The sequence below is a fragment of the Oryx dammah genome, unplaced genomic scaffold, assembly GCF_014754425.2.
Source record: "Oryx dammah isolate SB20612 unplaced genomic scaffold, SCBI_Odam_1.1 HiC_scaffold_12, whole genome shotgun sequence".
Lineage (NCBI taxonomy): Eukaryota > Metazoa > Chordata > Mammalia > Artiodactyla > Bovidae > Oryx > Oryx dammah.
The window spans coordinates 39,684,259-39,712,121 of record NW_024070196.1 but is presented as its reverse complement, the minus strand read 5'-3'; the positions used below and the strand labels follow the sequence as shown (position 1 = coordinate 39,712,121).

The window sequence follows — 27,863 nt, the reverse complement described above, 5'->3', positions numbered from 1 at the left end:
CCATGCTGCACCCAACATACACCAGCACTGCACCCAGGACACTCCCATGCTGCCCCTTGCACACACCTGCACGGAACCCAGTATACACACTGGTGCTGTACCCAGCATATCCCTGCACTGCACCCAGTAACACCCAAGCTGCACCCACCACACTGCCCGTGGGCACCCAGAGCAGGGCTGCTTCTGACCGGCCTTCCCAGGCAGACATTCCATCCCAGAGGGAAACGAAAAGATGGTCATTCTAGGAATTAATCTCTGTGCCTCAGGGGTGTGAAGTGAGTCTGGTGTGGGAACACGTCATCCGTGTTTCTCCCATTCAGGCTGACACAGCCTTGAAGCGCTCATTCAGGTGACTGTCTTTGTGTCCGCTTGGCCTCTAGGTGACCTTTACGGAGCTATCGGCTCTCCAGTGCGGCTGACGCGCACGGTGGTGCTGGGGAAGCAGAAGGATCTGGTGCAGCGGATACTGTACGTGCTGACCTACTTTGTGCGGTGCTCAGAGTTGCAGGAGAACCAGCTGATGTGGAGTGGGGGCCCCGCGCAAGGCGAGCAGATACTGCGCGGGAGCAGTATCACCACCGCCCTGGAGCGGGGGGAGGTGGAGGAGTCTGAGTACGTGGTGGTCACGGTGAGGACTGAGCCTGCCCTTCTGCCACCCACCCTGCCCGTGACCACAGCTGAGGGGTTGGCGGGGGTCCCGGTGGACGCTGACCCCAGAGACCTGTGTCCCCAACTTGATGGAGAAGGAGGTGGGGCCCTGGAGAAGAGCCTAACAGCCCACAGCGCATGGAGACCTCAGGGTGCATCGTGCAGGGACGAGGAGAGTAAGGAACCCCCTGGAGGCAGCTCTGCGAGGCTCCCCAGTGGTGCAGGTGTGGGTGTGGGGCTGAAGATGAGCCCTCCAGCCATCGGGGCGGAGCCAGGAGGGGACATGCCCAAGAAGCTGCCAGACCGGTCAGCAGCCAGGCCATGCCCTGATGGACGTCTCCGGGACAGGCCACCCTGGGAAAAGGTCACCTTCCACATTGGGAGCTCTGTGTCTCCAGAGTCAGACTTTGAAAGTCGCACCAAAGCAATGGAGGAGCGGCTACAGGCTTGCAGGTGTGCGGAGCCAGAGCCAGCACAGGGACCCCTGGCTGGGCCTGGGGCGGCTGCCGACCCAGCCCAGGAGGGCCAGGACCAGTGCGCTCCAACGTGTTACCGGTCCCCTGGGGCATCGGGGGGGGACCGAGATGTCAGGACTGAGGCTGCTGCGGAGGTTGCTGGGGCGCCGGGTAAACCTGCCAGCCCCACAGGCGCGCTGGCACGGCCAGGGGGTTGGAGGGGCAAGGACACAGACGCGCCCGCAACGAGCGGGTGCACCGCTCCTGTGCCCAGTGGCGATGCCAGCTTCAGGGTGGAAGGTGGCCTCCCCCGGAACGAGAGCTCTGACAGCGCCCTCGGAGACAGTGATGACGACACATGTGCAGCGGCCTCGCCGGACCTGGGTCCTGGAAGTGATCCTGATGCGGACCATGACCAGAGCGAAGGATCACTGGAGGTGGAGCTGCCGCTGCCCAGGTAAGGCCGGTGGGGGGCAGAGTGAACTGGGTCAGATGCTGCCTCTCCGGCCACTGAGGGATGCGGAGGTGGTGGGGAGCAAGGCATGTCATCTCTCACCATCCTCAAGGAAGATCTGTGGCCATGGGTGCCCAGCCTTGGAGGGCGGAGGATGGGTGTGCTAGTGGGTTACACCCCTGAGCAGCTTTTCCCCTGCCTGTCTGGTCAGGACAGCTTCAGGTGGTCGGGAAACCGCACCTCTTCCTAAGGCAGCATCAGCAGATGACCTGGTCTGTAAAGCAATAACTACAGAGATTTGTCTCTTCTCTGTCCTGGCACCCCCCTATGCAGGTGTGTGAGTTCCTGGAGCCAGACTTTGCCAATGACACCCCACACACACACACACGCACGCACGCGCGCACACACACAAACACACACACGGAGTTTTTCTTCTCTCCCGACCCAGTGCCTGGAGAATGAGGTCTGTGAGGCACAAGAACAGACTCACAACCAGCCACCAGAATATCTGATTTCTCCTGCTCTTCCCCTTTACGAAAGTTCCTTTTCCCTTCAACTCCCTTCCCTTCCCGCACCAGTGACTTGCTTCCCAGAGGACTCCTTATGTGACCGTCCCTGGATCTGTTTCTCTCACCTGTGTCCCTGAGGCTTTGTTCCCACTGCAGTACAAGAAGGGAGTACGTTTATGTTGTGCATGCTGATAGCTGGTCTTGTTTTAGGTCTCAGAGCATCAGCAACCCCAATGTGAGAAACTTCGGCCGCTCCCTCCTGGCAGGGTACTGCCCCACGTACATGCCAGACTTGGTGCTTCACGGGACCAGCAGCGACGAGAAGCTGAAGCAGTGCCTAGCAGCTGACCTGGTCCACACAGTCCAGGTGAGTGATCCCAGTTGGCAGCCTCAAGCTGCTGACCAGGGGGTGAATGAGGGGGCAGCCAGGCGAGGTGGGCAGTCACAGGTAGAGTCTTAGGATTGTTGCTACAGATGCTGCCAGGGTTACAGGAACCAGTGAGGCTGCTGAGACATCTGGGGACGTGCGGAGCTAGAGGCTGTGAGCACCACAGGGCACAGCAGTGGGGAAAAGGAGAGAGGCTGCCTGGCGGTCGGAGCACTATGGGCTGGGGGGACCCCCAACCTCTCACTCCTCTAGCCGCTGAGCTCCTACAGGGCCTCCTTTGGGCTAAGCCCAGCTAGAAGCCACAGAGTGAGGAGGTCATAGCTGATGCAGATCCAGGCCTGTGGTCAGCAGAGCTCACCTCTGCACAGGACAGGGAAGGGCACAGGGTGAATCTGGAGGCGGGTGGGGCAGGCCAGGCAGACAGAACATTCCGCACAGACGGTGACAATTATGTGCATCCCAGGGAGGACCAAAGAGATGTCACATGTGTTTTGCTTTTTAGTTGATCCTTACAAGTTCCTAAAAATAATCTATTTTAACTGATTTGTCATTAAGTTCACTTTGATGGCTGTTTGAGGATGACTATATAAAGATTAACACATCTTATGGAAAATTGCCTCGTGGCTGCCTCTTAGTGCTTCTTCACTATCTGCAGCGTGACAGGAACTAAGCATTGGAGGAAACCATGTCAGTCTGGCAGACCTGTTTTTAATTGAGCCGCTATTGGGCAGACGTGCAAAAAAAATAGCTGTATTGTATTGGAAGCATATTGTATCTTGGACAGTAGGAAAAGTCCTCTTTGCATCAGGAAAATTGGAATTTGGCTGGTTACTTTCTCCTCGCCCAACAAGTACTTTTTGAGAGGTAGAACAGAAGGCAGTGCGTGCAGTCTTTGGCCTTGAGCCTCTCCTCTGTGAAGATCAGACTTCCATCAGGCACAGGCCAAGCAGGCTGGAGGTATTTGTGTGAAATGGGAAGAAAAGGTTGATGGTGAAGCAGCTGCACTCACCCCCGAATGGGGAAGGAGGCGGTTGAGGGGAGGGACCTGAGGTTGGGGGCCCACCCCGTGCAGGGACTGGCACCGGGTTCCTGACCCACCCTGCTTTGTGCTTGGCCACCACCCACCCCAGGCCAGCCCTGGAAGGAGGCAGTGCTGTTGTCCTCTGTCTACATAGTCCTCAGGAGCACTATCCTTGCCTGTCATCTCAGAGGCCCGCATGTCAGTGACCTTGGAGAAAGGAGAGGCCCTCCTTGGACAGCGCTCTTTCTAGGTCATCTGAGCCACGCATGCACTTAGTGGCCACCAGGAGCTGTAAGGCAGGGGATTTGAGGCCCTCCTTTTGCAGCACCATGTGTTTACAATCATGTATGCAGCACCCATGGGGTTTTTTGTCCGCCCGTGTCGGTTTGATCTGTAGGAACACTGGTGCTGCTCACTGGACCCTTCTCCCATGGAGCCTGGGTTCTGCTCTGACAGGTGTGCCAGGAGATCACGTGTAAACCCACAGGGCCGTCCTCACCCACCCATCCTCCAGGAAGTTATCACCCAAATGCCCCAGACCTGCTGACCACCACTGTGAAGACGCATCTACAGACTGATTGTCCTCCCTGAACTTATTATCTGTAGAACCATTCATGGCATTTTGTACATTTTCCATAGGCTGACACATTCAGATGTTTTGTGTATTAGGTTTCCATGGTGACCATCTAGGTCTATAATTCTTACATTTAAAGAAACAAAACCATGTTTCCTCTGCTTGTGCTCTTAAAGACCTGTCATGTCCATTTTCTCTTCCTTTCAAAGGTAGTATTTTCACACTGCAGCTGTTCTCGTCTCTGCAGACTATGCAGTCAGCCTGAGAGATGGAAAGTTATTAAGCCTAATAACCTACATTGTGTTGAATGGTGGGAACATCTCCCATGCAGCCCGCGTGGGTGTTAATAGGGAATTGCAAGGGTCATAAAAATATCTTCAGAAGAATGTATCCAATCAGCATTAGTGGAGTTCTGATTTCACTTGGCACATTCATCATAATGAATTTTGCTTTTGAAATAAGTGTTCCATTTAAACTTCTCAGACTGGGATCCTGCTCCATGGCAGTGTTTAAATAAAAACAGCCTCCTTTCAACTGCCATTGACAAATATTTGTTGGAAAATAAATTAGGAGGTTTAGGAGGCAGAACATTATATTAAATGACTGCTCCACAAAGCCTAGTAATTATTTAAATTCTTGAGTGTGTTGCCAGAGAAAAAAGCAAAGATCCAAGAACAGGAGCCGAGTTAGGAATGAAATACTGGGTTGTTGAGGAGGAAGAGCTCGGGATAAATTTCTCTCTCATAATTTACTTTCAAGAACCTGGTTTTTGAATTTTAATAATTCCTAATATTCATGCCACACTTCATCCAGCTTTGAGATTCATAGTTATTTACAGAGAAGGATTTTTAACTTTTTAAGAGCAGTTGATTTACATTATTGATCTGTTTTCGAGGCCTGCGCGTGACAGGATTGTGAAATCTGTCTTATGTAAATACGCACTTCTGTAACCTCAATGGACTGGGTTGTGGAGTTTCTTCTCTCACTGAGGTACTGCGTCTGGAGCTCCCAGTACTAAGAATTTCTTTTTGTGCATTTCATTATTCTAGACTCTTATGAAAGAAAGAAGTATTAACTTATTTCATTCATTTCCATTTTTGTTACCGGCTTCCACGTGGTAAGATTCTAATGGCCTTTAAATATTTTAACATGTGTTCTTATTTAATCCACCTACTACGTCTGTTCCATCATTTGAACTGTTTCTCTGCCTCCTAATGCGTAGATTATACAGCTGCCTTGAATTAGGCTGAGGTCATACTTAGTTTCATTTTTTTCCTGCCGCATCTAAACGTGAATTCCTTCTCTGTTTTCCTTTTGACTTTGAAGGGTGAAGTGGGAGAGCCGGCTTCCCTCTGCACCCATGACTCTCGAGGAGCTTTTCCTCTCTCCTCCTTTTCGCCTGTGTCTTGTCCGCCTGTGGCTACTGCTGACCCACGGGTTCTGGGTTCTAGGCCGGGGCAGCTATGAAGTTGCAGGGAGCGGAGATGGTGGAGGAGGCTGACTTGACATTGCTGCTGTGGTGTTACTGCTTGTTCGATGGTCGTCAGGTAAATCTGTTGGCTTTGCTAGGCCTCAGGAAAACATATTTAGAGGAATAGAAAAAATGTAACCCAGCAGTTAAGCATGCAGCTTCTAAAGGCAGACATACCTGCGTTTGACTCATGGCTTACCCCTTGTGGCTGTGTGGCCTTGGGCAGGTTTCTCTCATCTTCCAAGCATCTTTTTCATGTTCTAGAAAATGATAGTACTTGTAGGTCTGATTGAAGACCGTGAGATGATGCGTGTCCGTTGTTGAGCACAGCACCCCGCACATTACTGAACACCCATTAAACAGTAGCTATTAAAATGACACCGTGAACGTGCTTTGTAAATGAGTTTTCCAGGATGCTCACGCTCTGGGTGATGAACAGAAGCAGTGCCCATTCATTCAGTGTTAATGGCTGCTGAGTTCCCTCTGCCATGACGGTCCAAGGAGCAGGCCAAGCCACTTAAAGCTCTGCAGGGTCAGGTCATCGAGACCAAAATTAGCATGACACGTTATTTCTTTTAAGAAAACTGTATGCTAGGGCTTCAGGCATCTCCAGAACACTCTCTAAAACGAGGAAAAGTTGGATATGGCAACCTCTTTCATTTAAGAGTAGCAACAGGTTGACTCCAGAAATCAGTAGTGCAGATAAGGAGCTTTGCTGGCTTGGCTGTGCTGTGAGCCTCGAATACCTAACAGAGCCCGTGCCACGCCATCAGCCAGCAAGGTTATGAAAGAGCCACGAGTCACAGGGACCGATAAAGCATTGCGTTAGTAACAAAGACAACACTGAGGTGGCCCAGGTCAGCAGCCACCTTCAATCAGTGGTGTTGTAGAGGAAACAGCCATGCAGAACACATCTGCTGTTGGAGACAGAACAGCTCTGCTCACCTCCTTTCCTGGGTGGGGTGGTGAGCATGGTAGGGCCATGGACCTTCAGCCCCAACTCACTGTTGGGGTGTGTGTGTACATGTACACATGTGTCTGTATAAATGTGCATGTATAAGTATGCACACTGGGTTATGACATTCAAACGTATTTCTTACTGCACGTGGTGATTTTAAAAAATACTTGAAGAAACTACTGGTATCTGGGTATCGCCAACTCCAGTCTGAAATCTTGGTGACCCCTCCCCTCCTCAGCACCCCTCCACCTGCAGCCATTACCTGCATGGGGCCACTTTGCACACAGCCATGGAGGGCTCCTTCTCAAATAGGGATTTGATTGGTCACTCTTCTACCCTCATAGGGGCCCATTTCTTTAGAGAGTGAAATCTAGTCTTCATGGCTGGGATCGCCCCTCATATGTCCTTCACACACACACACACACACACACACACATGTCCTTCACACACACACACACACACACACAGTCACACTGTCGATCAGCCTTGAACTCCCCTCCTCTCTCCCACCTCCTGGCCGCTTGCTGTGTCCGTCTGTCTCAGGCACCATGGAACCAATTTCTGTGCCATTTGCAGACCTCCTCCTGACATTGCCCCTTCTCTGAAACCATTCCAGTCCCTTTGCACATGACAGTTGCTTCCGCCTTCAGTGTCTTCTCCTGCCAGGCTTGCAGTGCCCAAGCAGGGAGGGGGCTTCAGTCCTCCCAGTCCAGCACCCAGTCCAGGGACAAGCGGCACAGTGTGGTCCCCCTGCGCTGGTTAGAGAAGTGTGTGTTCCTTCAGGTGACACTGCTGTAGACTGTGACCCTCCTAAAGCAGAGAGAAGTGATAGACTGCATTTAAGATATAAAGAGGAAGACTGCTGTGCTTAGATATGATGCCTGAGGCCCTTTGTGTTCTTTTTCTTTACTTAAAGAATTAAAAAAAGCTCTCAAAGGCATCATTTCTCTTGTATTTTGTAAGTAAACACATGGCTACTTTTGATGTTTTCCCGTCTTTTCATTATGTGCAAAGTGTTTGGACGTCTAAGCCATTCTCTGCAGAAAAAGCTACCAGCCTGCTTACAGTTGTCTTAGCGTCATGCACATCCTCCCTTAACTTTGCGCTGATGATCCCTTTTGACCTCAAGCATCTCTCCTTGACTTTAAACTGCGTCCTCAGCAAGTGACTGGCCTAAAGTTTAAGGCATCCCTGAGGCTGTGCCCTGTATGCTCAAAGCTGAGGCTTCCCCGAGCCCCTGCCTCCCAGGACCCCTCAGCAGTGCCCATGGTCCAGAATGGATGATTCTCTCTCCTTCTCTACTTTATCGCAACTCTGAAGCCTTTAGAGTCGACATGGCGCCTGTTTCCAAAAGACACATACAGCACATAAAACAGAACAACTCCAACACGATGGACCTGCGGTCAGGACGAGGGGGCTTAAGCCAAATGGGCAGGGGCGTTAGCCCTCCTCCCACAGTCCAGAGTAGCTGCCGAGTAACTACATTTAAAATGGTGATGGTGATAAAAGGAAGGAATTGGAACCCTTAAAAAGATGGTCTGATATGATACCCAACTATTTATATTCGTGAAAGAACTAAAGGGAGCTGCTAAAATGGAAAAATGCAGTCATGGAAATTAAAACTCAGGGGGGTAGTCTAATGAGCAGAACAGATTAAATGCAGCCAGAAGGGGTTAGAGTTTGTGAAACAGTGACGAGATACAGACCTGCCCCTGTGACCATAACTCTGAGACAAAAGGACGTGAAAAAATGTGAAAAGAGCCAGTAAGAGACGTGGTGGCTTGAGTGAGATGGTTTTATGGTGTATACAGGAGGCAGGACAGAGAAACAGTATTTGCAGAAAGAATGGCTGCTGTCTTTCAGGTTAGATGAGCCCACAGACATGAACACATCCACACTGAGCTGCAGGTCATCAGAGAAAAAGGAAGCTTATCACTGGCCAGAGAGGATGGCTCTGTCCTTCAGGAAACTGAAATCCAGCATGTGACTAAAGACATAAGCAGTGCAAACAGAGGCCACTGTCAGGATGCGAGGCAAAGAATGCATGGATGGCTTCCTAGAGGAGGTGACGTCTACAGTGAGGATAAGCAGAGCTGGAATGGGGGGTCCAGGCAGGACACAAGGACCCTGCACTCCCCCAGGGGCTGCAGACTAACTGCAGGCGGAGCCAGCTTTGCTGCCATAGGAGCTCCTGTCTCACTGTAAACTGCTGTCAGGAAAGCCTGGGTGCCGAGCACTTAGCGTTCACTATTCTAGATGATATTATAGACTGGAAGAAGTGTTAGAGAAGGGTGAGTGGTAATAGGACTCTGTTCTCTGCATGAATGTGAGACTAAAGGTGGGGTTTGTTTTTTTTTTTTTTTCTGTATAGACCATTTATAAAGTCTTTATTGAATTTGTTACAGTGTTACTTTTATGTTTTCCTTTTTTTGCCTGCAAGGCATGTATCTTAGCCCCCCAACTAAGATTGAACCCCCACGACCTCCCACCACAGGCCCCTCTCCCCGCCCCTGGATTGGAAGGCAAAGTCCTAGCTACCAGGGAGGCCCCAGACTGAAGGCTTAAAAAGAGAAACTGGTCAGGCAGCCACATATATCTGCATCCTCTGTGTGCTCTTAGCCATCCAGAAGTGGGTGGACTTACTTAAATCCTTAGTGCCAAGGATGTGGGGGGTGTGGTTATGTAGGTGGGCCTTGGCCCCTAGAGAGACAGGAGAATAAAAACAGGATCTGATGACATTTAGCCAAGAGCAGATGCCAAGAATATGAGCCTCAGAGCATTGATTATCTGCTTTTTCTCTGTGACTAACCCAAGGCCTATTGAAATGTTGTAAGGACAAAGATTAACAGAGTCTTGTCAAGAGAACACACTGGTCATAGCAAACACCCTTTTCCAGCAATCCAAGAGATGATTGTACACATGGACATTACCAGATGGTCAAAACTGAAATCAGATTGATTATATTCTTTACAGCCGAAGATGGTGAAGCTGTATACAGTCAGCAGCAACAAGACCTGGAGCTGACTGTGGCTCAGATCATGAGCTCCTTATTGTATAATTCATGCTTAAATTAAAGAAAGTATGGAAAACCACTAGGTCATTCAGATATGACCTAAATCAAATCCTTTATGATTTTACAGTGAGGGTAATGAATAGATTCAAGGGATTAGATCTGGTAGAGAGGGCCTGAAGAACTATGGATGCTTAGCATCACTAATTATTAGAGAAATGAACGTCAAAACTACAGTGATATGTCACCTTACACGAGTCAGAATGGCCATCTTCAAAAATCTGTAAACAATAAATGCTGAAGAGGGTGTGGAGAAAAGGGAACCTCTTACACTCTTGGTGGGAACGTAGATTGATACAGCCACTGTGGAGGACACTATGGAGGCTCCTTAAAAAACTAAAAATAGAACTACCATATGACCCCCAATCCCATTCTTGGGCATATGTCCAGAGAAAAACATGGTCCGAAAGGATGCGTGTACCTGAATGTTCATTGCAGCACTTTCACAATAGCCAAGACATGGAAGCAACCTAAATGTCCATTGACAGATAAAGAAAATGTGGTACATGTATATACAATGGAATACTACTCTGCCGTGAAGGAATAAAGTAATGTCATTCACAGTAGCATGGATGGACCCAGGGATTATCATACTAAATGAAGTAAGTCAGACAGAAAAAGACAAATATGTGATATTGATTATATGTGAAATACAAAAAATGATACAGATGAACTTATTTACAAAACAGAAACAGACTCACAGACATGGAAAATAAACGTGTGGTTACCAAAGGGCAGAGGGGGAAGGGATAGATTAGGAGTTGAGGATTAAAATATACACACTACTGCATATAGATAAGGAACAAGGACCTATATTGTACAACATAGGGAACCAAAGTCAATATCTTGTAATAATCTGTAACGGAAGAATATGTGAAAAAAAGGTATATATTCATATGTATGTATAATTGAATCACTTTACGTCTGAAACTAACACAGCACTGTAAATCAACTATTTTTCAAAAAAAATTTTTAATAGATAAAGAGGTCACTACATAAAATGTTAGTGGTATAGATAGCTGTACCTGGAAAAGAAATATGTTACTAGTTGTGTGGATGACTTAATAAGAACTGGATCCAGTCTAAAAATAAATCTGAATAGAGAATTGTTCAACAGAGCCAGCATGTATTAGGTATTTAGCTCATGCCTTGCATTTTGTTATGTTCATTTCTGAGACTACGGAAGAAAATGTAATTTCTCTCCTTGAGTTACTTACGAAGTCACTGAGTAGACAAACAGATGTGCAATCAAGAGAGAGTTAGGACAGTGTGATTCCATGCCAGACAGTGGACGTGGGAAGTCTCACTGTGGGGCGTAGGGGAGACGGAGCCAGGCCAGGTCCCTGAAGAACTGGAATGTTTAGAATGTTTAGAAGATGTTCTGGCCACAGCCTGAGTGAAAGACGGGCTTCCTCTCTGCCTGGAGAAGGGGCTTCTCCTGAGAGAGCCTGGAGGGGAATGTGTGCAGGTGGATGTGAGCCTGAGGGAAGCTGCAGGGATGCAGAGACAGGTTTGACCAGTAAGCATTGGGGGAGGGTCCCAGGCTAGGGTCAGTTTCTGAGTCCGTGAGGGTTTGGGGATGTGGTTACATGAGGGGGCGATGTAGGGTGTGGGGAAGCACCTGACAAGTGGTAGGCACTACACTCCGAGTTTCATGCACGTTTTGTCACAGAAACCCTGAATTAAGTACAGTCACACACTGCATGGTGGTTCATCCGTAAATAATCCTCCTGCTAATGTAAGAGATACAAGTTTGATTCCTGGGTCATGAAGATCCCCTGGAGAAGGAAACGGCAACCTGCTCCAGTATTCTTCCTGGGAAATCCCATGGACAGAGGAGCTTGCTGGGCTACAATCCATGTGGTAGCAAAGAGTCAGACACAACTTAGTGACTAAACAACAACACACTATGCAGACGTAGAGATGGAAGCCCTGGAGAAAGGGGTCACTAAGGCCCCACAGCTAGTAAGTAATGAGTGACAGTCAAGCCCAGTCCTGCCTGGCTTCAGAGTCTTGGCTCCTTGATGAAATATCCAAACCTGAGGGAGGGAGTTGGAGAGATCAGGCTCGTGGGAGGTGTTTGACCCATTCAGTCTAATGGTTTGCAACGTTTGTCAAAGTGCTTAATTTCTCAAAAGCACACTCTGTGCATTCGTTACTGGTAAGTGTATTTATGTGTACCCTGGGTTGTATGTGAACTTAAGAAACCTGCCTGACAGATTTTACTACTAGTTACTTCTGTATTTAAGTTGCGGCTCATAAGTAAAAGTAATAAAGAAATGTCATGTAATTCAGTTTTCCCTTTGTTTATGGTGGTTCTGCATATGCCATAAGCAGAACCATTGCGAAGAGGGGTTTTCTGTTGAATACCAGGCAGGGCAGAGGCTTGTGTGGGTGAGAGTTCCGGTGATTTTCCCGGCGGGGCTTCTGGATCTCAGAGTTCTTTAAATTCTACAAGCTCAGAGACCAACTAATAAACCAAACCGTAAAACATTTACACTGCCCATTACCGTCCATAAATGTTACTCTTTAGTGGACTGTGTTTCCTTTGCAAAGATACATGTCAGAAATCTCCAGAATCATCAGAACTTGAGCTTCAGTGCTCTGACCTTAGAGAAGTTTAGACCAGATGAGGCTGTTAGTTGCCCTGGTGGTCCTTAGATGATAGCTTGAAATGGTTGCAGATGACATTTTTTAATCTCTCTCCAGTATTCTTTTTCTTGAATATTTATGTTTCCTTCTATTTCCATCTTCCTTTTAAAGAAAAGTATTTAGTCTTCAATAAATGAGTAACTACTAATGGCATATTTAGATGGAGACAGTTATGGTGACCTGTAGATGTATTTAGGGAAAATCAAAGTGTTAATTGCTCAGTGATGCCTGACTTTTTGTGACCCCCATGGACTGTAGCTCACCAGACTCTACTGTCCATGGCATTTTCCAGGCAAGAATGCTGAAATGGGTAGCTGTTCACTTCTCCAGGGGAATTTCCTGACCTGGGGATCTTCCTGAACTAGGAATTGAACCCGGATCTCCTGCATTGCAGGTAGATTCTTTACCATCTGAGCCACCAGGGAAGCCCACTTAGGAAATTACAGGTTAAATATTTAGTAGTCTGAGAATGTATAATTCTTTTTTTAAATTTTATTGAAGTATAGTTGACCTACAGTGTTGTGTTCATTTTTGCTGTACAACATAGTGACCCAGTCATACATACGTATATTCTTTCTCCTATTCTTTTCCATCCTGGTTTGTCACAGGTTACTGAATATCGTTCCCTGTACACTTCTGGCTTTAAGGTGCTGTCCTGACAGCGTTGCGTGGTTCTGCTTCCCTGGATCCCACACACGTGACACTCAGTGCTGTGTGTGGGCTCACAGTGCTTGCCTTCCCTGTGACTGCTGGGCTCGGCCTGGTCTGTCTGAAGTCTGTCCTTTCTCAAGGAGCTGGTCCTCCCTTGGGGCTGAGACCCCAGGAGAGAGGAGTCAGCCCCTCCTTCAAGGAGTGGGCTCTGGGCTCCCTGTGCATTGGTCCCAGCCTTCGGACACAGCTCTCTTTAGTCCGTCTTCAGGTTTCCAGTGGTGATTTAGAGACGGCTCGTGCTCTCATTTTCTCTCGCATAATTGTGCCAGCTCCTCTTCTGCTCCTCTGCTGTTTCCGCCCCCAGGTCTGCAGCCTCCCGGGGTCACGGGTACCCAGATAGCCTTCTGTCCATCACGTCCCCAGTGAGCCTCGCCGCCGCCCTCCTGCCGGTGGCTCCCTTCTGAAGGTGGAGCTCTGTGTGTGGTTGTCAGCCGTGTGCGTGGTGCCATGTAATCTGCAGGCTATCTGCTTGCTTTGGATCAATACACTGCTCCCTTCCCTGCCACGAGGGGTGGGAAGCTACTTAGGAAACTGAGTGAGTTGGAAACTCGGGTCCAAATTATCCACTACAAATAGTTCATCCAACTAAAGCTAGACTTTTATGCCAACTGTCCCAGCCTCCTGGCCCCCTACTCACAGGGAAGTCTCAGAGAAGGAGCCCTTGAATGACCTGGCCTGGGCGCTGTCCCACACCTTGATAGAGGGAGGTGACTGAAATCCAGAGAGGAGATTGGCATGCCTTCCTCCCACTGTGTGTACATGGGCATATGGATTTTAATGATTATATATATTTTTTCAGGGGCTTCCCAGGTGGCACAGTGGTAAAGAATCTGCCTGCCAGTACAGGAGACGCGGATTTGATCCTTGAGTCAGGAAGGTCCCCTGGAGGAGGAGATGGCAGCCCACTCCAGAATGCTTGCCTGGAGAATCCCATGGACAGAGGAGCCTGGCAGGCCAGAGTCCATGGGGTCACAAAAGAGTCAGACACAACTGAGTGACTAAGTACATAAATCTCATATACACACACAGCACATATACTTTCATAATGTAAGCCCCCTGAAGGAAAGGTCTTCGTATAGATTCATATAGATCTTTTCTGGGCAATACCCAGCACACAGTGAATTTCTGATAAATGCAAAGCATTGAAGGAACTTGAACTCCAAATGCAAATCTTTTAAATTTCCAAATTTTCATTTGCTTTGGTCATAAGGATCAAGTCACTGTCCTCTTACTGTGAACCTGTGACACAGGGATTGAGCAAGAACTTGCCGGAACTTGCAGAAGGAAGTTGTGGCAGCCATGCCTGTACTTTCTGTTCTGGAGAGTGTGTACAAGGGGAGGAGTAAGGCATCACAAGACCCTGTGGGTGAGAGTGGGAATCTGTGGTCATTATGTGTGTGGGGGCATTTCGACTGTTCGGTTGAAAAGTCTAAGAAATGAGAGCCATCCTTGGGAAACTGGGCTCCATTAATCCAAGAATCTGTTCTGTCACATTTTTCATTCTTCACGTTTAAGATTATTTGAACATACACTTAAATAAATGTGGGCCACTAGATTTTGCCTGATTTGCTGTTCTTTTCAATGGGGAAATATTCTAAACCATGAAGGTTTCCCTCCTGGATATAGTACAGGAATAAATGTTGCTCCCAACAAAGTTCTCATTCAGCCCATCAGTCACTTCTTCCCCATCTGTGAGAAAGAATACAGAGATTGAATCAAAAAGCCTCAAAACGAAGGAACCAGATCACCTGTTAAATGTAGAGTATGGCAGCAAACAGCTTGGGTTTCCATCAATAGCCTCCCCAATAATAGTGCTGTCTTTTTTTTTTTTTTTAATTTCATTTGTTTCTTCACCTGTTTATTTTGGCTGTGCTGGGCCTTCCACGTGTGCGGGCTTTCTCTGCTTGCAGTGGGTGGGGTCTGCTCTCTAGTCGTGGCAAGCGAGCTTCTCACAGTCTCTAGGGTGGGGGAGTTCCATAGTTGTGGCACCTGGCTTAGTTGCCCCACGGCATATGGGATCTTCCCAGACTAGGGATCGAACCAGTGTCCGCTGCATTGGAAGGCAGATTATTAACCACTGGACCATCAGGGAAGCCCTAGCGTTAAGTCTTAAGTACATTCACCAGTGGCCACACTTGTACCTTTTGGCCTCGTCTCAATAACATAGCTCCCTAGTCCCATCTGTCTAGGTGGTTGTTGGAGTTGACTTATGTGTGTAGCACGTGGTTCCTGAGTAAATATCACTTCATGATTAAAGCTCTACTTTTCAGGGAATATTAAGTCACCCTTCCAAACCTCGTGATGGGGGAAATGGCAGTAGAATCCTACACCGTATTCTGACAGTCCCCATTGTAAAGGGAATGAGCAGGGGCTTCCCTGGCAGTCCAGTGGTTAAGACTCCAGGCTTCCACAGCAGAGGGCGCAGGTTCGATCCCAGTTCAGGGCACTAGGATCCCACAAACCACACAAAAAATAAAGGAGAGTGCAGCTTTCCAGAAGGAAGTGGACTTTCAAGTCCTGGTTTGGAGCAAGATTGCAGGCCTTTTTGTTTACCTGTGAGCATGTGATGATGTTTTTGGGTCCCTTCTGAGTGTAGGAATAAAATAATGATGGACTGCAATTTTATCAAGTTAATGTTTAAATGGCAGTGTGATGGCACTCTTGAGTCCCTGTGGAGCTCTGGGCTACTGGGGCTCCCACCACCACCTTCTGTTTATTTTTCAATTGGAAAAAAGTTGATATACAATGCTGTGTTGGTTTCTGCCGTACAACAGTGCAGAATCGATCACTGGCGTACGTATGTTCCCCTCCCTCTTGAGCCTCCCTGCTGCCGCTGTAGATCATCACAGAGCTCTACAGCTCCCTGTGCTATACAGCAGCTTCCCCCAGCCATCTATTTTAGACAACTGGAAGCGAGGCGAGGAGTTGACCCCCCGTGTCTGCCCTGCAGCATCCCGTGCTGGATGAGCCCATCGCCGAGGCCGTGTGCATCATTGCAGACACAGACAAGTGGAGCGTCCAGGTGGCCACGAGTCAGAGGAAGGCGGTGGACAGCACGAAGCTCGGCCAGGACGTCCTGGTGTCAAGTCAGGTGTCCAGCTTACTGCAGTCCATCCTGCAGCTCTACAGGCTTCACCTCCCCGCCGACTTTGTAAGTTTGTGTTCTCCAGGCATCAGAGAAATGAGCTATAAAAACACTTCCCACGGGATTGTGGTTATAAAGTCACGAGTTCCTGTGTATTGATTTTAGTATAATTGGATGTTAGCATCAGTGGAAGCAGAGCGTGTGATACAAAACCAGCACATGGGCTGGATTCAGTAACAATAGTCCTTCTGGAAACAGAGCATAGAGACATCATCTCTTTGAACAAGTTACATGAAGAAGTAGGTATAATGTGGAGGCAGGGGTCAAGCATACAGGGAAATTTAAAATACCCTCCTTGGGGAAACTTACCAGTTTTTCCGTCATCAGTTTGGTGCCAAGTCAGCCAACTTTCTGAAGGGACTGTCGTTCCATCTGCTCAGGGACAGTCCTCCCAGAGTTGTTATGGATAATGTAGGATATTGTTTGTGTCAATAGTTAAAATGTTGAAGCACCTTAGCCATAGGGGATAGTATCAGTTGTTCCTTTTTGAATGGGATTTTGCAATCACTTTGATAACATTGTATTAAATACAGACAGCAGACAGACCCCCTGAACTCCTAGAAAATGATCAACGGTTCTCCCTGAGTCTCTGGAATAATATGCACAACAAATTTGTGTGTGTGTATGTGTATGGGCGCACGCATGTGTAGAGAGATGAAGAGAAACCACACTTAAGGAGGGAGGGAGCCGGGTTTCCAGAGCAGAAAGGCATGTACCAGGAGGGGAAGAACTCCAGGAGCTGGGAGGGACACACCTGAGATGAGCTCACCTGCCTTCTCAGCTCTTCCTCCTTCCCCTGTCTGCACTCAGCCCCGCACCAAACAGCCAGCATCTCCCTGCCAGCCTCCTGCCTCCACAAAAGATGCAGAGCTAGTAACAGGCAAGTAGGTGGCTGGATTACGGTCAGCTCCCTGATTGCTGAGGAAGGGTCATTCCCCTGAGTGCTTGTGACCAGACCTACAGGTGCACCATACCCCTTGGAAAGCCAGGACTCCTGTGTCCTTGGAGTGGAGCTTTGAAACACTGAGGTGGCAGTGTGGCATCACAGGGACATCACAGGGGACATCTGGGCTTTGCTCATTTGGTTCCTTGGGCACCTCAGGACATCAGCTTCTTCCTCTGTGAACGTGGTGCCTTTGCAGCAAGCACATGAGAGCCTCGCTGAGGTGTGCTTTCTACCTGGCCAAGCCCAGGGTGAAATGAGGCTCCTTGCAGCCAGTGGACAGTAGTGGACAGTCAGTGGGCTTTCAGTGGCCTGGACTCAGACCCAGGCTCCTCTGCTTCCTAACCATGTACCTTGTCGAAGCTGGGGAACAGCAGAAACTGTCCCGTCTGTTAATGGAAATTAAGTGAGCTAATTGACTTGGCTGGGGCTGAGTGAATTACTGGGGCTAATTCTCTGGGACTTCCCCGCTGGATCGGTGGTAAAGAAACTGCCTGCAATGCAGGAGACCCAGGTTTGATCCCTGTGTCAGGAAGATCCTGTGGAGGAGGGCATGACAACCTACTCCAGTATTCTTGCCTGGAGAATCCCATGAACAGAGGAGCCTGGCGGGTTACAGTCCTTGGGGTTGCAAAGAGTTGGACACGACTGAAGCCACTGAGCACAATTCACCTAAAACACTTGAGTGACACTGCATGTTATACACACTCATAAGACAGCTTCTATTGGTGTAATTGTTAAGAATAACTACTCATGTGAAACACTGTTCACGGCTGTGAAGACTGACACCACCTCTTCACTGAAACCTTTATTTGGGCTTTAAACGGCGGGACCCCTGTCCCAACGGTGACCCAGGAGGCACCTGTGGCTTCTTACAACATGACTCTTGTTCTGCACTTGCAGGCAGTTTTCCCTTCTAGTAGCAACGTGCATCATGTTGGTGTAGAGGCCGAAATTTGCTTTTCTATAAGAAAAGAGAGAGATATTTGATTATACGGTTTTTTACTATTATAAGTATTTACCAAACTTTTATATTGTATTCTGTAATCCATATCTCTCACTACAGTTGACATCTTAAGTTATCCCAGCAGTAAATTACCACAGTTGATTCTTTTTTACTTAATTTAGACATGTTACATTTAACCATAAAATCAAGATCAAAGAAAATTTCATCTGCAGTTTAAAATTCTCCTTAAAATTCACTTGAATGAAATATACAATTAATTTCCTGTTGGTACTTTGAATATGGAAAGAGAAAGTAGCTATTTAAAATTTCAGAAGTTAAAATTGAAGAAATCCATCTCAGAAAGGAAGGAGCAGATCCCCAAATAGTTCAATTTCATAATCAGGCTTTGTAAAAAAGAAAATTTCTAAATGCTTGGATTTCCAGTTTCATGTACATTCCACATGAACCAACATTCTCTTTATTTCCATATTGCAATACACAGTTTTCCTGGGGACATGAAAATGCTGTAAATTCACTATTTTAAACCATAAAGGATTCAGCATAATGTAGCTGTTCCTTTTAATATTTTATAATGCTCTTATTAAAACTTTGTATTTACTCCACAAGGAGCTGAAACTGAGCAGGAGACCCTTCCCCCACTGAACTCCGCTTCCTTGGGGGAATATTTCCATGAGAGTTGGTGAAATCCTCCTTGCTTTGATTACTACTCTTACTCAACTTACCAGTTGTGTTTCATCCACACAACACAATGCACTTAAGATTTTAAGCCAATGGAAAAGATTGCATCTCGAATGCATGCTTTGTCGATGTCACTGATCAGCCCAGGTGGTCAAGATCAACATTGTCAAGTACATCTGTTAATCTTTTCACCTTGAAGACAGCAGGCGTAATGGTCTAGAGGAGAATCATGTCAGATGGACCCTTGCCAGAGCCACCAGGTGACTTACTGAGGTGCCTGATGACTGCCTGCCAAATGCAGAAGCATTTGCCTCTGGTGCAAAGCACAGATGGTTGCTGTTCTCTAAGACACGAAGCTGGACACAGTTCCAAGGGTAGAGATGTCCTGAAAATAATTGCCTCTCTTTATTGTTATTAGAGACCTAGATAAAATACACTCTTGAGAGACAAGAAAAGTTCAGAATAACCTTGTTCCAGTCCTTCTTCTGGGAATGAATTGTGACAAAATAATCTGAGGTATAGAAAACAACAACAGAGATGCTCTTTATCAAAAGGCATTGGTAAAGAATTTTTAGTAACATGGGGAAGGGATTATTAGAAAGTTTTTTGAAAGCAGAGAATAATTGTACTTATAGAATGATTTCAACTATGTAAAAGGCAAAAGCATTTTTAAAAAGACTAGGGGATATATATGAAGCTCTTAACAGTCATTGGAAAAAGTAAACTTTCTTGTTTTACAAAAACCTGTTTGTTTTTTAAATTTATAATATAGTTGATTTATAATGTGCTATTAGTTTGAGGTGTGCAGCAAAGTCATTCAGTTATACATATACAGGTGCTAAGTCATGCCCAACTCTTTGCGGCCCCATGGACTATAATCTGCCAGGCGCCTCTGTCCATGCAATTTTCCAGGCAAGTGGAAAACTGGAATACTGAAGTGGAGTGCCGTTTCCCGCTCCAGGAGATCTTCCTGACCCAGGGATCAAACCCAAGTCTCTTGTGTCTCCTGCATTGGCAGGCAGATTCTTTGCCCATATAGGTTATTACAGAGTACTGGGTAGAGTTCTCGGTAGTGTAAGGTAGGTCCCTGTTGATGACAAAACTTATTCCTCTGAATGGTAGGGTTTGCACTGGCTTGTAATCCCTTAAGTATATTTTACAGAGATGAGATCACAGTTGGGTGCTTAGAAAGGTGGAGGGAATTCCAGCTCTCGAGTCACCAGCGGAGATCTGAGTCCCCAGCTCATCGTGAGTGTGGTTGGCTTTGCAGTGCGTCATGCACCTGGAGGACAGACTGCAGGAGATGTACCTGAAGAGCAAGATGCTGTCCGAGTATCTTCGTGGACACACGCGTGTGCATGTGAAAGAACTAAGCGTCGTGCTGGGGTGAGTCCTATGGAGTATCACCATTGCCCCCAGGCTGTACCCCCTGACCCGTCCAGCCCCTGCCACTCCCCAGGGACACCAGAGTTTCACACCTAGAAACAGACTCTCCGACCTTTCAGCTGGAGGTCCAGGGTCAGCCTTCCCCCCAGGGTTATTTTATCCTTGAAAGTGGAACATATAATCCTCCTCCAGAGGCCCATCTCGAGGCATTTCACTAGGATGTGGGAGTCACGGGCTGTTGGACCGCGGCTGTGTCCCCCTTGCCACTTCTGGGGGAGGTGAGGAAGGCAGCCCTCCTGGACCTGGGGCCCGTCTGCGTGTCCCAGGTGGCCGGACTCTCCTCCCTTTTCCTGTGCATGTCATCCGTGCCCTGCATCCTCTTCCAGAGACTGTTTGCCCTGATTTCTCGGGGGGGAAGAAAGTCTGACTTGCGTTTTCCTCTCTGCTCAGTTTTTCCAGAGAAGTAACAAAACGACATTGTCTCAATAGGGCCTTGTCCCCCCTTTTCCTGTGATGATGATCCCCCCCAGTTTGGGGCAAGAAAATAGCGTGTATAAAACATCAATCCCCAAATTCTCTATTAGGCCTGCCAGTCAGAGTTGTATTATTTCAAGGCTCAGGCCTTTGCTTTCTTGCTGGACTTCTCATGTCAGATCCAGGATGTGACTTACTGTATTATTCCACTCTCAGCATTTCCTGCCATACTTTTTTTTTTTTTTTAATGTACTTCACTTTAAAAATATTCTCCCCTTCTGAGGCATTTACTTTTTCAGTTTTTGCTTAGATCTCTTCACCAGCCTCACAGTAGTCCTGCCTCATCTGATTTCTGATGTGGGATGTGCAGCTCTTATTTCTAGGACGCTCGCCTGGCCCCTGGCTGATGGGTGCCCACCATCAGCACCCACCCCTGAAGGATCCACCCTGAAGGTGGATTTGCCTGCTTGCTTCAGGCCCCTCAGTGCCTTATTGGGCCCCTTCTAGCCCTTCCTCACTGCCCTCCTGCTCTCAGGCCAGCAGCACTGCAGTGCTGGGAACTTGCTGTCACCCTGAATGTCACTGCAGAAGGCAGGGAAGATGCCACAAGCTCATACCAGCTGCCTGCTTAGGTTCTATTTTTAGTTTTTAGATTTTAGAAACAAGGGACAACATTAGAACATGTTTCAAGGACCGAGACCAGCCTGGCTTTCCAGGACACCCAGCAGCCCCCTGCCTGTGCTCCCCCACCCTCACTGACTCTACCTCCATTCTTAGGAAGTGGCTTCGGTGTCTGAGTGTTGATTACGTGCTGGGTGGAGGTTTCGGTTGTGTGAGCCATTTAAGAAAGCCCAGGGGTTTTGAAGACATTGTCACCATCTTGGGTTCCCAGAGACTTACTTGGAGCCGGTGCAGACTAGAGGTGCAGTCCTGGAGTGCTGACTGGAGGAGATGTTGTGCAGAGGCCCTGCAGGGATACAGGCCCTGGTCCCATGCACATAGCTGCCACTGCACCATCGAAGGCTCCAGGACCCCAGCAGGGCGGGTCTCAGGAACAGGCTCACCATCTGCCTGCCTCTTTCACTCTTGTTCTGATTGCCCACTGGGCAGGCCTGGGATCTGGCAGTGGGACACTCCTATAAATCCTGCCACTTTAATGTAACGACCTCCCCTCTCTCCACATTCAGGATAGAGTCAAATGACCTGCCTCTGCTGACGGCCATTGCGAGCACTCACTCTCCTTACGTCGCCCAGATACTCTTGTAAGCTAATGCTCAGGACAGCTCCTCCTCGAAGAAAATCGGATTCTCAGCCCGAGGAGGAAGGAAGGCAGCTCCCTGCGACCGCGAGGCGCCAGCAGGGTGGACGGCCACGGTCCTGCCAGTGCTGTGCTGAGTCGGGGGCATCGCTTCCCGGGGTGCTGGCTGGGAGCCGTAGGTTCACTGACAAAGGTGTCTATGTTGTCGTGAGCAGGCAGGCCTCCATCACCCTCGGGTCAGCATGGGCGCTGAGGGCACAGCAGTGACCAGGGGCCTGAGAGCGGCCCTGAGCGACACAGGCATCATCGCTGCTAGAAACATCTCAGAGTGCAAGCGTGCGCTCCCCAAGCTGGAGGAGGCGATCCTGCTGTCCTGAGAAGGCGGTCAGCACGGGGACCCTGGACACCAGGGACCGTGGTATAGTGGAGCCTGCGTGGACCGCCTCCGCGCCAGTGGCTTTGATGTCATCCTCTGGCAGAGAGCATGAGGGGACTGGCTGTGGGGAGCAGAGCTCCAGGGACCCACTGCTTGCAGCCTTTGCGTTTCCCTTGTTTGAGATGCAGCCACGGGTAGGTTAGGGACGGACTGTTGGTGCAATAAACCCGAGAATCAATGTAGCATCCTCGTCCCATCCACGTACACTGCACAGCAGCGGAGGGCACAGTCCGACCCCACTCGCTTCATCCTGAGGCTTCAGAGCTCTCAGCAGCCTTGTCAAAGGGGCCGTTTACCAAAGTTATTTCTATAAGCTCGAGAGCATTTCTGTGGCTAAATCCCTCCAGCTGAAGCCACCTTCTTCCTCCAACAGTTAATACAGATGACTATTTATACTTTAAAAGGCACAGCTGTCCAGGTGGGAAGTGAAATTTGCCACAGTTCAGGATGACTTATGAATCAGACCATTTCTAAACAGTCCATCTATGAGCTCAATTTTCACTCTATCATCTCTGTGCCTTCCAAACCCTACATCCTTTTCAAAACACCTTCCCAGAAATTGACTGCCCTGTAGTATAAAACCTGCCGCAAGGCAGTATTGCTTATGTATGAGCGTAGTTTGCTTTTTAAAAACTCTGAGTTTTCTGTTAATACAAACTTTAGTTTACTGATTGTGAAGCAGGTGATGTCCTGACATCCAGGGTAAAGGAAAAGACTAGTAAATTGGTGGTGTAAAAGGCAGGGCTGACCCTGTTAACAGCACACCTGTTAACACCGGCAGACCTTGAGGACTTTAATTATAACCAGACTCTGATCTTCTCCTTTAAAAATTAATCCCAATCCTTTCCGTGTAGCTTTTGCACCTAAGAATATGAAGCGACTTCCCTTTCAGGAGTTAGAATACTCTGTCTTCAGATTTGCTATGTGATAAAATCCCCAAACCCCAAGTTACATACGTCTCTGTCTTTATTCTTTGACAAATGTGAGTTGTTTGTTTGAAAGAGCAGAGCAGCAGGACCAATGGAAAAAAACAGGTGTGTTCTTTCTTAGGAGTGGTTCTTAGGGATAGGTCAGAACTACAGCCTTCCCCTCTTTTTAATAAATCATGTGTTGGGTTTGTTTTTTTTTTTTTTCCCCTTGGCTGCTCCACTCAGCTTGTTGGCTGCTCCACTTGGCTTGTAGGATCTTAGTTCCCCAACCAGAGATTGAATCTGGGCCCTTGGCAGTGAAAGCTCAGAGTCCCAACCACTGGACCATCGGGGATGTACCCCTTCTCTCTCTTTTATTAAGGATGTGAAGCGCAGAGGGTCTCGAGACTCTAAAAATCTTTAATTTGTATTTTATGTCTCTCATCATAAAAGTGATGTCCATTTTATCTACGTTTTCTGTTTTCCTTTTGCCTGACGTCCGAGATGAGACGGGTATATTTAGAGTCCCTGGTTCCATGACACCGTGGTGGTTGTCATGGACCTGGCCCATGGCCGCCTCTCCCCATCTGAGTCCCTTACATGTGATGCACTGTGCTGAGCGAGGTCACAGCATCCCCTCTGCACCAGCTTTGAGCATCCCCCAGTCTCTGACTCCCTTCTCACTGGCATGTTCTGGACACTTTCCCTCCCCTGCCACCCTCCAGGGTTTACAGACAATAACTAGATGCAAAATCAGTGCAGGTAGCGGCCTATGGAGAATTAGATCCAGCCCAGGGAAGCTGAGCTTTAAATGGTCAATTTAACCTTCATGCAGAAAAGATGGGGCCCAGCCCCTGGCAGCCGAGAAAACGAGCTTGGCCTCTGCATGCCCTCCTCTCCCAGAAGGTGACGAGGGAGACCCCTCAGGACGCCAGGCAGCCTGCCCCTCACGGCTGCCGCCTGCACCACAGACCAGGAATGTTGCTGCTCTTCTGTAAACCCTCCTTCCCTCAAGAACCTCCACCTGTTCTCTCATAAACGCAACCTCTTCCCAAAAGTGGAAAAAGAATCTCATGGAGCTGGGTGGAGACACGCCGGACACCACCCTGGGGCCAGGTGCTGTCTCAGCCACAGAGGTGAGGAAGGGACCCGCCCTCACCCAGGCCCGCCTCAAGAAAAAAACGAAATTAAAAAAATGTACAAATAGAGAAAACTACCTCAGTTGACAGGATTCCACCTTTAGGGTTTCTTCAACTTTGACGTCTTACCTGTTGAGTGTACCTTTTTGTAGCATCTTGCTTGTCCAGGCGAATGGGAGGCTGACGGAGCAGGTGTGCACCAGCGTTGCCGTGCGGGCCTTCCTCCAGCATGTCGAGGCTTAATTTTTCGTAGATTGACGAGTGATATGAATGTAAAGATACTTGTGTACGTTTAAATATGACAATGAAAACTTAAAATGTAGCTTCCATACTTGTGCATAATTCCAAAGTATTTTATTTTTATCAGTGTTAAATAGCTTTTTGTACAGGCTCCAATCCATTTTCTGAAGTGTGCTGTTTTTTAATGAAAGTAATGATAAACTTTTCACATCCCATGGAACTGCCGTTTACACATCGCAACTTTTTAAACTTATCATATTTTTCAAAGTTAACTTTTTTCGAGGGAGGAAAATTCCTGCCTGCTAAACAATACTAAACTCTTGTTTTGGCTCTTCTAATTAGGTCCTGAGATTTTATAAAATTCAGTCTAGCTTTTTAGGTTCCTCACTGGAGTTGGTTGTACATAAAAATAAAGAATATAAAGTGACCCTACAGTTCTTTTAAATATCTGGATTTTTCCACTTATATGTGCTTTTGAAAGTATTTTGTTCATGCATACTTTCACCAATAAATTGAAAAAGTCTTGAGCTTCTTGGTAAATGTGAACCATTTGTTTTCTATTGTGTTTTGGGGGCAGGAACCTTTTAATATAATATTTGCCTAAATCAAGCAGCCCCCTCTGAATGTTAATTTTTAAATGTCCACATTTGGTGAACCATAAATCTTGGAAGCAAGACTCCAATATGCTTAAATTTAAGTGGTGTTTTAAAAGGAGAAAATTCCAGGGTTGATTTGTTATCATTGAAGTTCCATTACAAATTGATAGGACTTTGTTTTTGATCAGTGAAATAGATATCAGTATCAATGTATGGAAGTCTTTTTTCTTAAAACTTGTTCACATATTACTTTGATCCATTTTTCTGTGGCATCTGGTGCAATAAACCTTTCAAATTTATCTTGAACATTTTCTTGGTACTGCCTATGATTTGTCTGTTTAATCAGACTTAGACATCTCATTTCCAGTAATTCACGCTGAAACAAACCCACTCTAAATGTTGGTGACTCTCAGCAGGGGTGTTTGGTGAGCATGTAATGGGAGAGAGCTCCAGGCACAGAGAGGGTGGGAGCAGAGCAAATCTCCCAAGGATAGAGAAAATCTCGTCACATGCTGGACACCACGGAATAAGGAGTTATCCCGTGTGACTTGATATCCTGCTGCCGTTCATATGGGTGAAAAGCTGTGTATAATTATTTAAGCTGAGAATTTAATTCTGCTTTACATAAATGCACAACATACTTCTCTCGTGATCTTAATATACACCTAATTTTCCAGGAATGCCACTGTTGTATAAACTGAGGCAAGATTTTACTTTGTAAGGTTTAGGATGTTAATAAGAACTGACATACATTTGGAAAACCGTATAACCAGTAGCTGTGTTAATCATGGAGTTTGTCATCATCACAGTCTTCTGATCGTCTCTGCTTAGAGCTGTTGCCTTCACGGAGATTCCATTTGGAAGCAAGTGTCTGCTTTGTTGATTATATTTTCTAAATTACTAGTGCCCCAATATTTATGTATTAAACTGTATATTAATATGAGTTGTAAAATAGTACCACTAGGACATTATAGTGGTTTGTCATAAATTATGTGTGTAAGTAAGTAATTCTGTTGATGAAAATTATGCATTTTATTTTAGGAAAATAAAGGGCATTACAAAATATTTACTATGAAATCTATCACTGATGAGTACAGCCTCAAGAAGAACATGCTGTTAAGTGTAACTTTTGTAGCAATATAAGACCACATTGAATCATATCATTTTAAGACTGTAGTTCAGTCCTCAGTCATGTCCGATTCTTTTTAACCCCATGGACTGACTGCAGCGCACCAGGCTTCCCTGTCCTTCACCAATTCTCGGAACTTATTCAAACTCATGTCCATCGAGATGGTGATGCCATCCAACCATCTCATCCTCTGTTGTCCCCTTCTCCTATCTTCAGTCTTTCTCAGCATCAGGGTCTTTTCAAATGAGTCAGTTCTTTGCATCAGGTGACCAAAGTATTGGAGCTTCAGCATCAGTCCTTCCAATGAATATTCAGGACTGATTTCCTTTAGGATTAACTGGTTTGATCTTGCAGTCCAAGGGACTCTCAAGAGTCTTCTCCAACACCATAGTTCAAAAGCATCAGTTTGGTGCTCAGCTTTCTTTATAGCCCAATTCTCACATCCATACATGACTACTGGAAAAACCATAACTTGGACTAGATGGACCTCTGTCTGCAAAGTAATGTCTCTGCTTTTTGATATGCTGTCTAGGTTTGTCATAGCTTTTCCTCTAAGGAGCAAGCATCTTTTAATATCATGGCTGCAGTCACCATCTGCAGTGATTTTGGAGCCCCAAAACAATAAAGTCTGTCACTGTTTCCATTGTTTCCCCATCTATTTGCCATGAAGTGATGGGACCAGATGCTGCAATCTTATTTTTTTGAATGTTGAGTTTTAATCCAACTTTTTAAAGACTACAGGAAGGAGCTAATGTTCGGTGCTGCTAACTCCTTTTTGGATTAAATAAAAATGTTGAGTGTTTTTCTTGTTCCCTTTAAAATCATGCCATTGATGAAGCACTTAACACACACATACACAACACGCTGCTGCTTGGTTCTATTGGATGCGTGATATATGTCACCTCATTGAATCCTCACACCTGGATGAGGTGGGTACTGTGATTGTTAATCTTGTATATCTCCTTGATTAGGTCCTAGTACCCACATATCTGAGTTTTGCATGTGTTATGTCATAAATCTGGAAGACCCAGCAGTGGCCACTGGAAAAGGTCAATCCTCATCCCAGTTCCCAAGAAGGGTGGTACTAAAGAATGTCCTAACCATCAGACAATTGCACTCATCTGCCATGCTAGTAAGGTCGTGCTTAAAGTCTTGCCTACTAGGCTTCATTCACCCAGTTCAGTCACTCAGTCTTGTCCAACTCTGTGACCCTATGGACTGCAGCACACCAGGCTTCCCTGTCCATGACCAACTCCTGGAGCCTACTCAAACTCATGTCCATTGCGTTGGTGGTGCCATCCAACCATCTCACCCTCTGTCATCCCCTTCTCCTCCTGCTTTCAATCTTTCCCAGCATCAGGGTCTTTCCAAATAAGTCGGTTCTTCACATCAGGTGGCTAAAGTGTTGGAGTTTCAGCTTCAGCATCAGTCCTTCCAGTGAATATTCAAGATTGATTTCCTTTAGGATGGACTGGTTGGATATCCTTGCAGTCCAATGGACTCTCAAGAGTCTTCTCCAACATCACAGTCCAAAAGCATCAATTCTTTGGCGCTCAGCTTTCTCTCTAGTCCAACTCACATCCGTACATAACTACTGGAAAAACCATAGCTTTGACTAGATGGACCTTTGTTGGCAAAGTAATGTCTCTGCTT

At 47.1% G+C, this 27,863-nt stretch overlaps 2 protein-coding genes across 5 annotated transcripts in view; one reads left to right on the top strand and one right to left on the bottom strand.

Moving 5' to 3' along the window:
- The window catches only part of FNIP2 (folliculin interacting protein 2), a 123,063-nt gene extending 97,676 nt beyond the window's left edge, over positions 1-25,387 (top strand). For all 4 annotated transcript variants that reach the window (XM_040251605.1, XM_040251603.1, XM_040251602.1 and 1 more), the window contains 5 exons: positions 381-1,560; positions 2,277-2,433; positions 15,862-16,062; positions 19,915-20,030; positions 21,692-25,387. In XM_040251605.1, the coding sequence (XP_040107539.1) occupies positions 381-1,560; positions 2,277-2,433; positions 15,862-16,062; positions 19,915-20,030; positions 21,692-21,770 (1,733 nt within the window). In that variant the 3' untranslated portion in view covers positions 21,771-25,387. The remainder of the gene's footprint in view (positions 1-380; positions 1,561-2,276; positions 2,434-15,861; positions 16,063-19,914; positions 20,031-21,691) is intronic.
- The window catches only part of CUNH4orf45 (chromosome unknown C4orf45 homolog), a 128,641-nt gene continuing 122,863 nt past the window's right edge, over positions 22,086-27,863 (bottom strand). The window contains exon 5 of the mRNA XM_040251279.1: positions 22,086-22,232. Within this exon, the coding sequence (XP_040107213.1) occupies positions 22,086-22,232 (147 nt within the window). The remainder of the gene's footprint in view (positions 22,233-27,863) is intronic.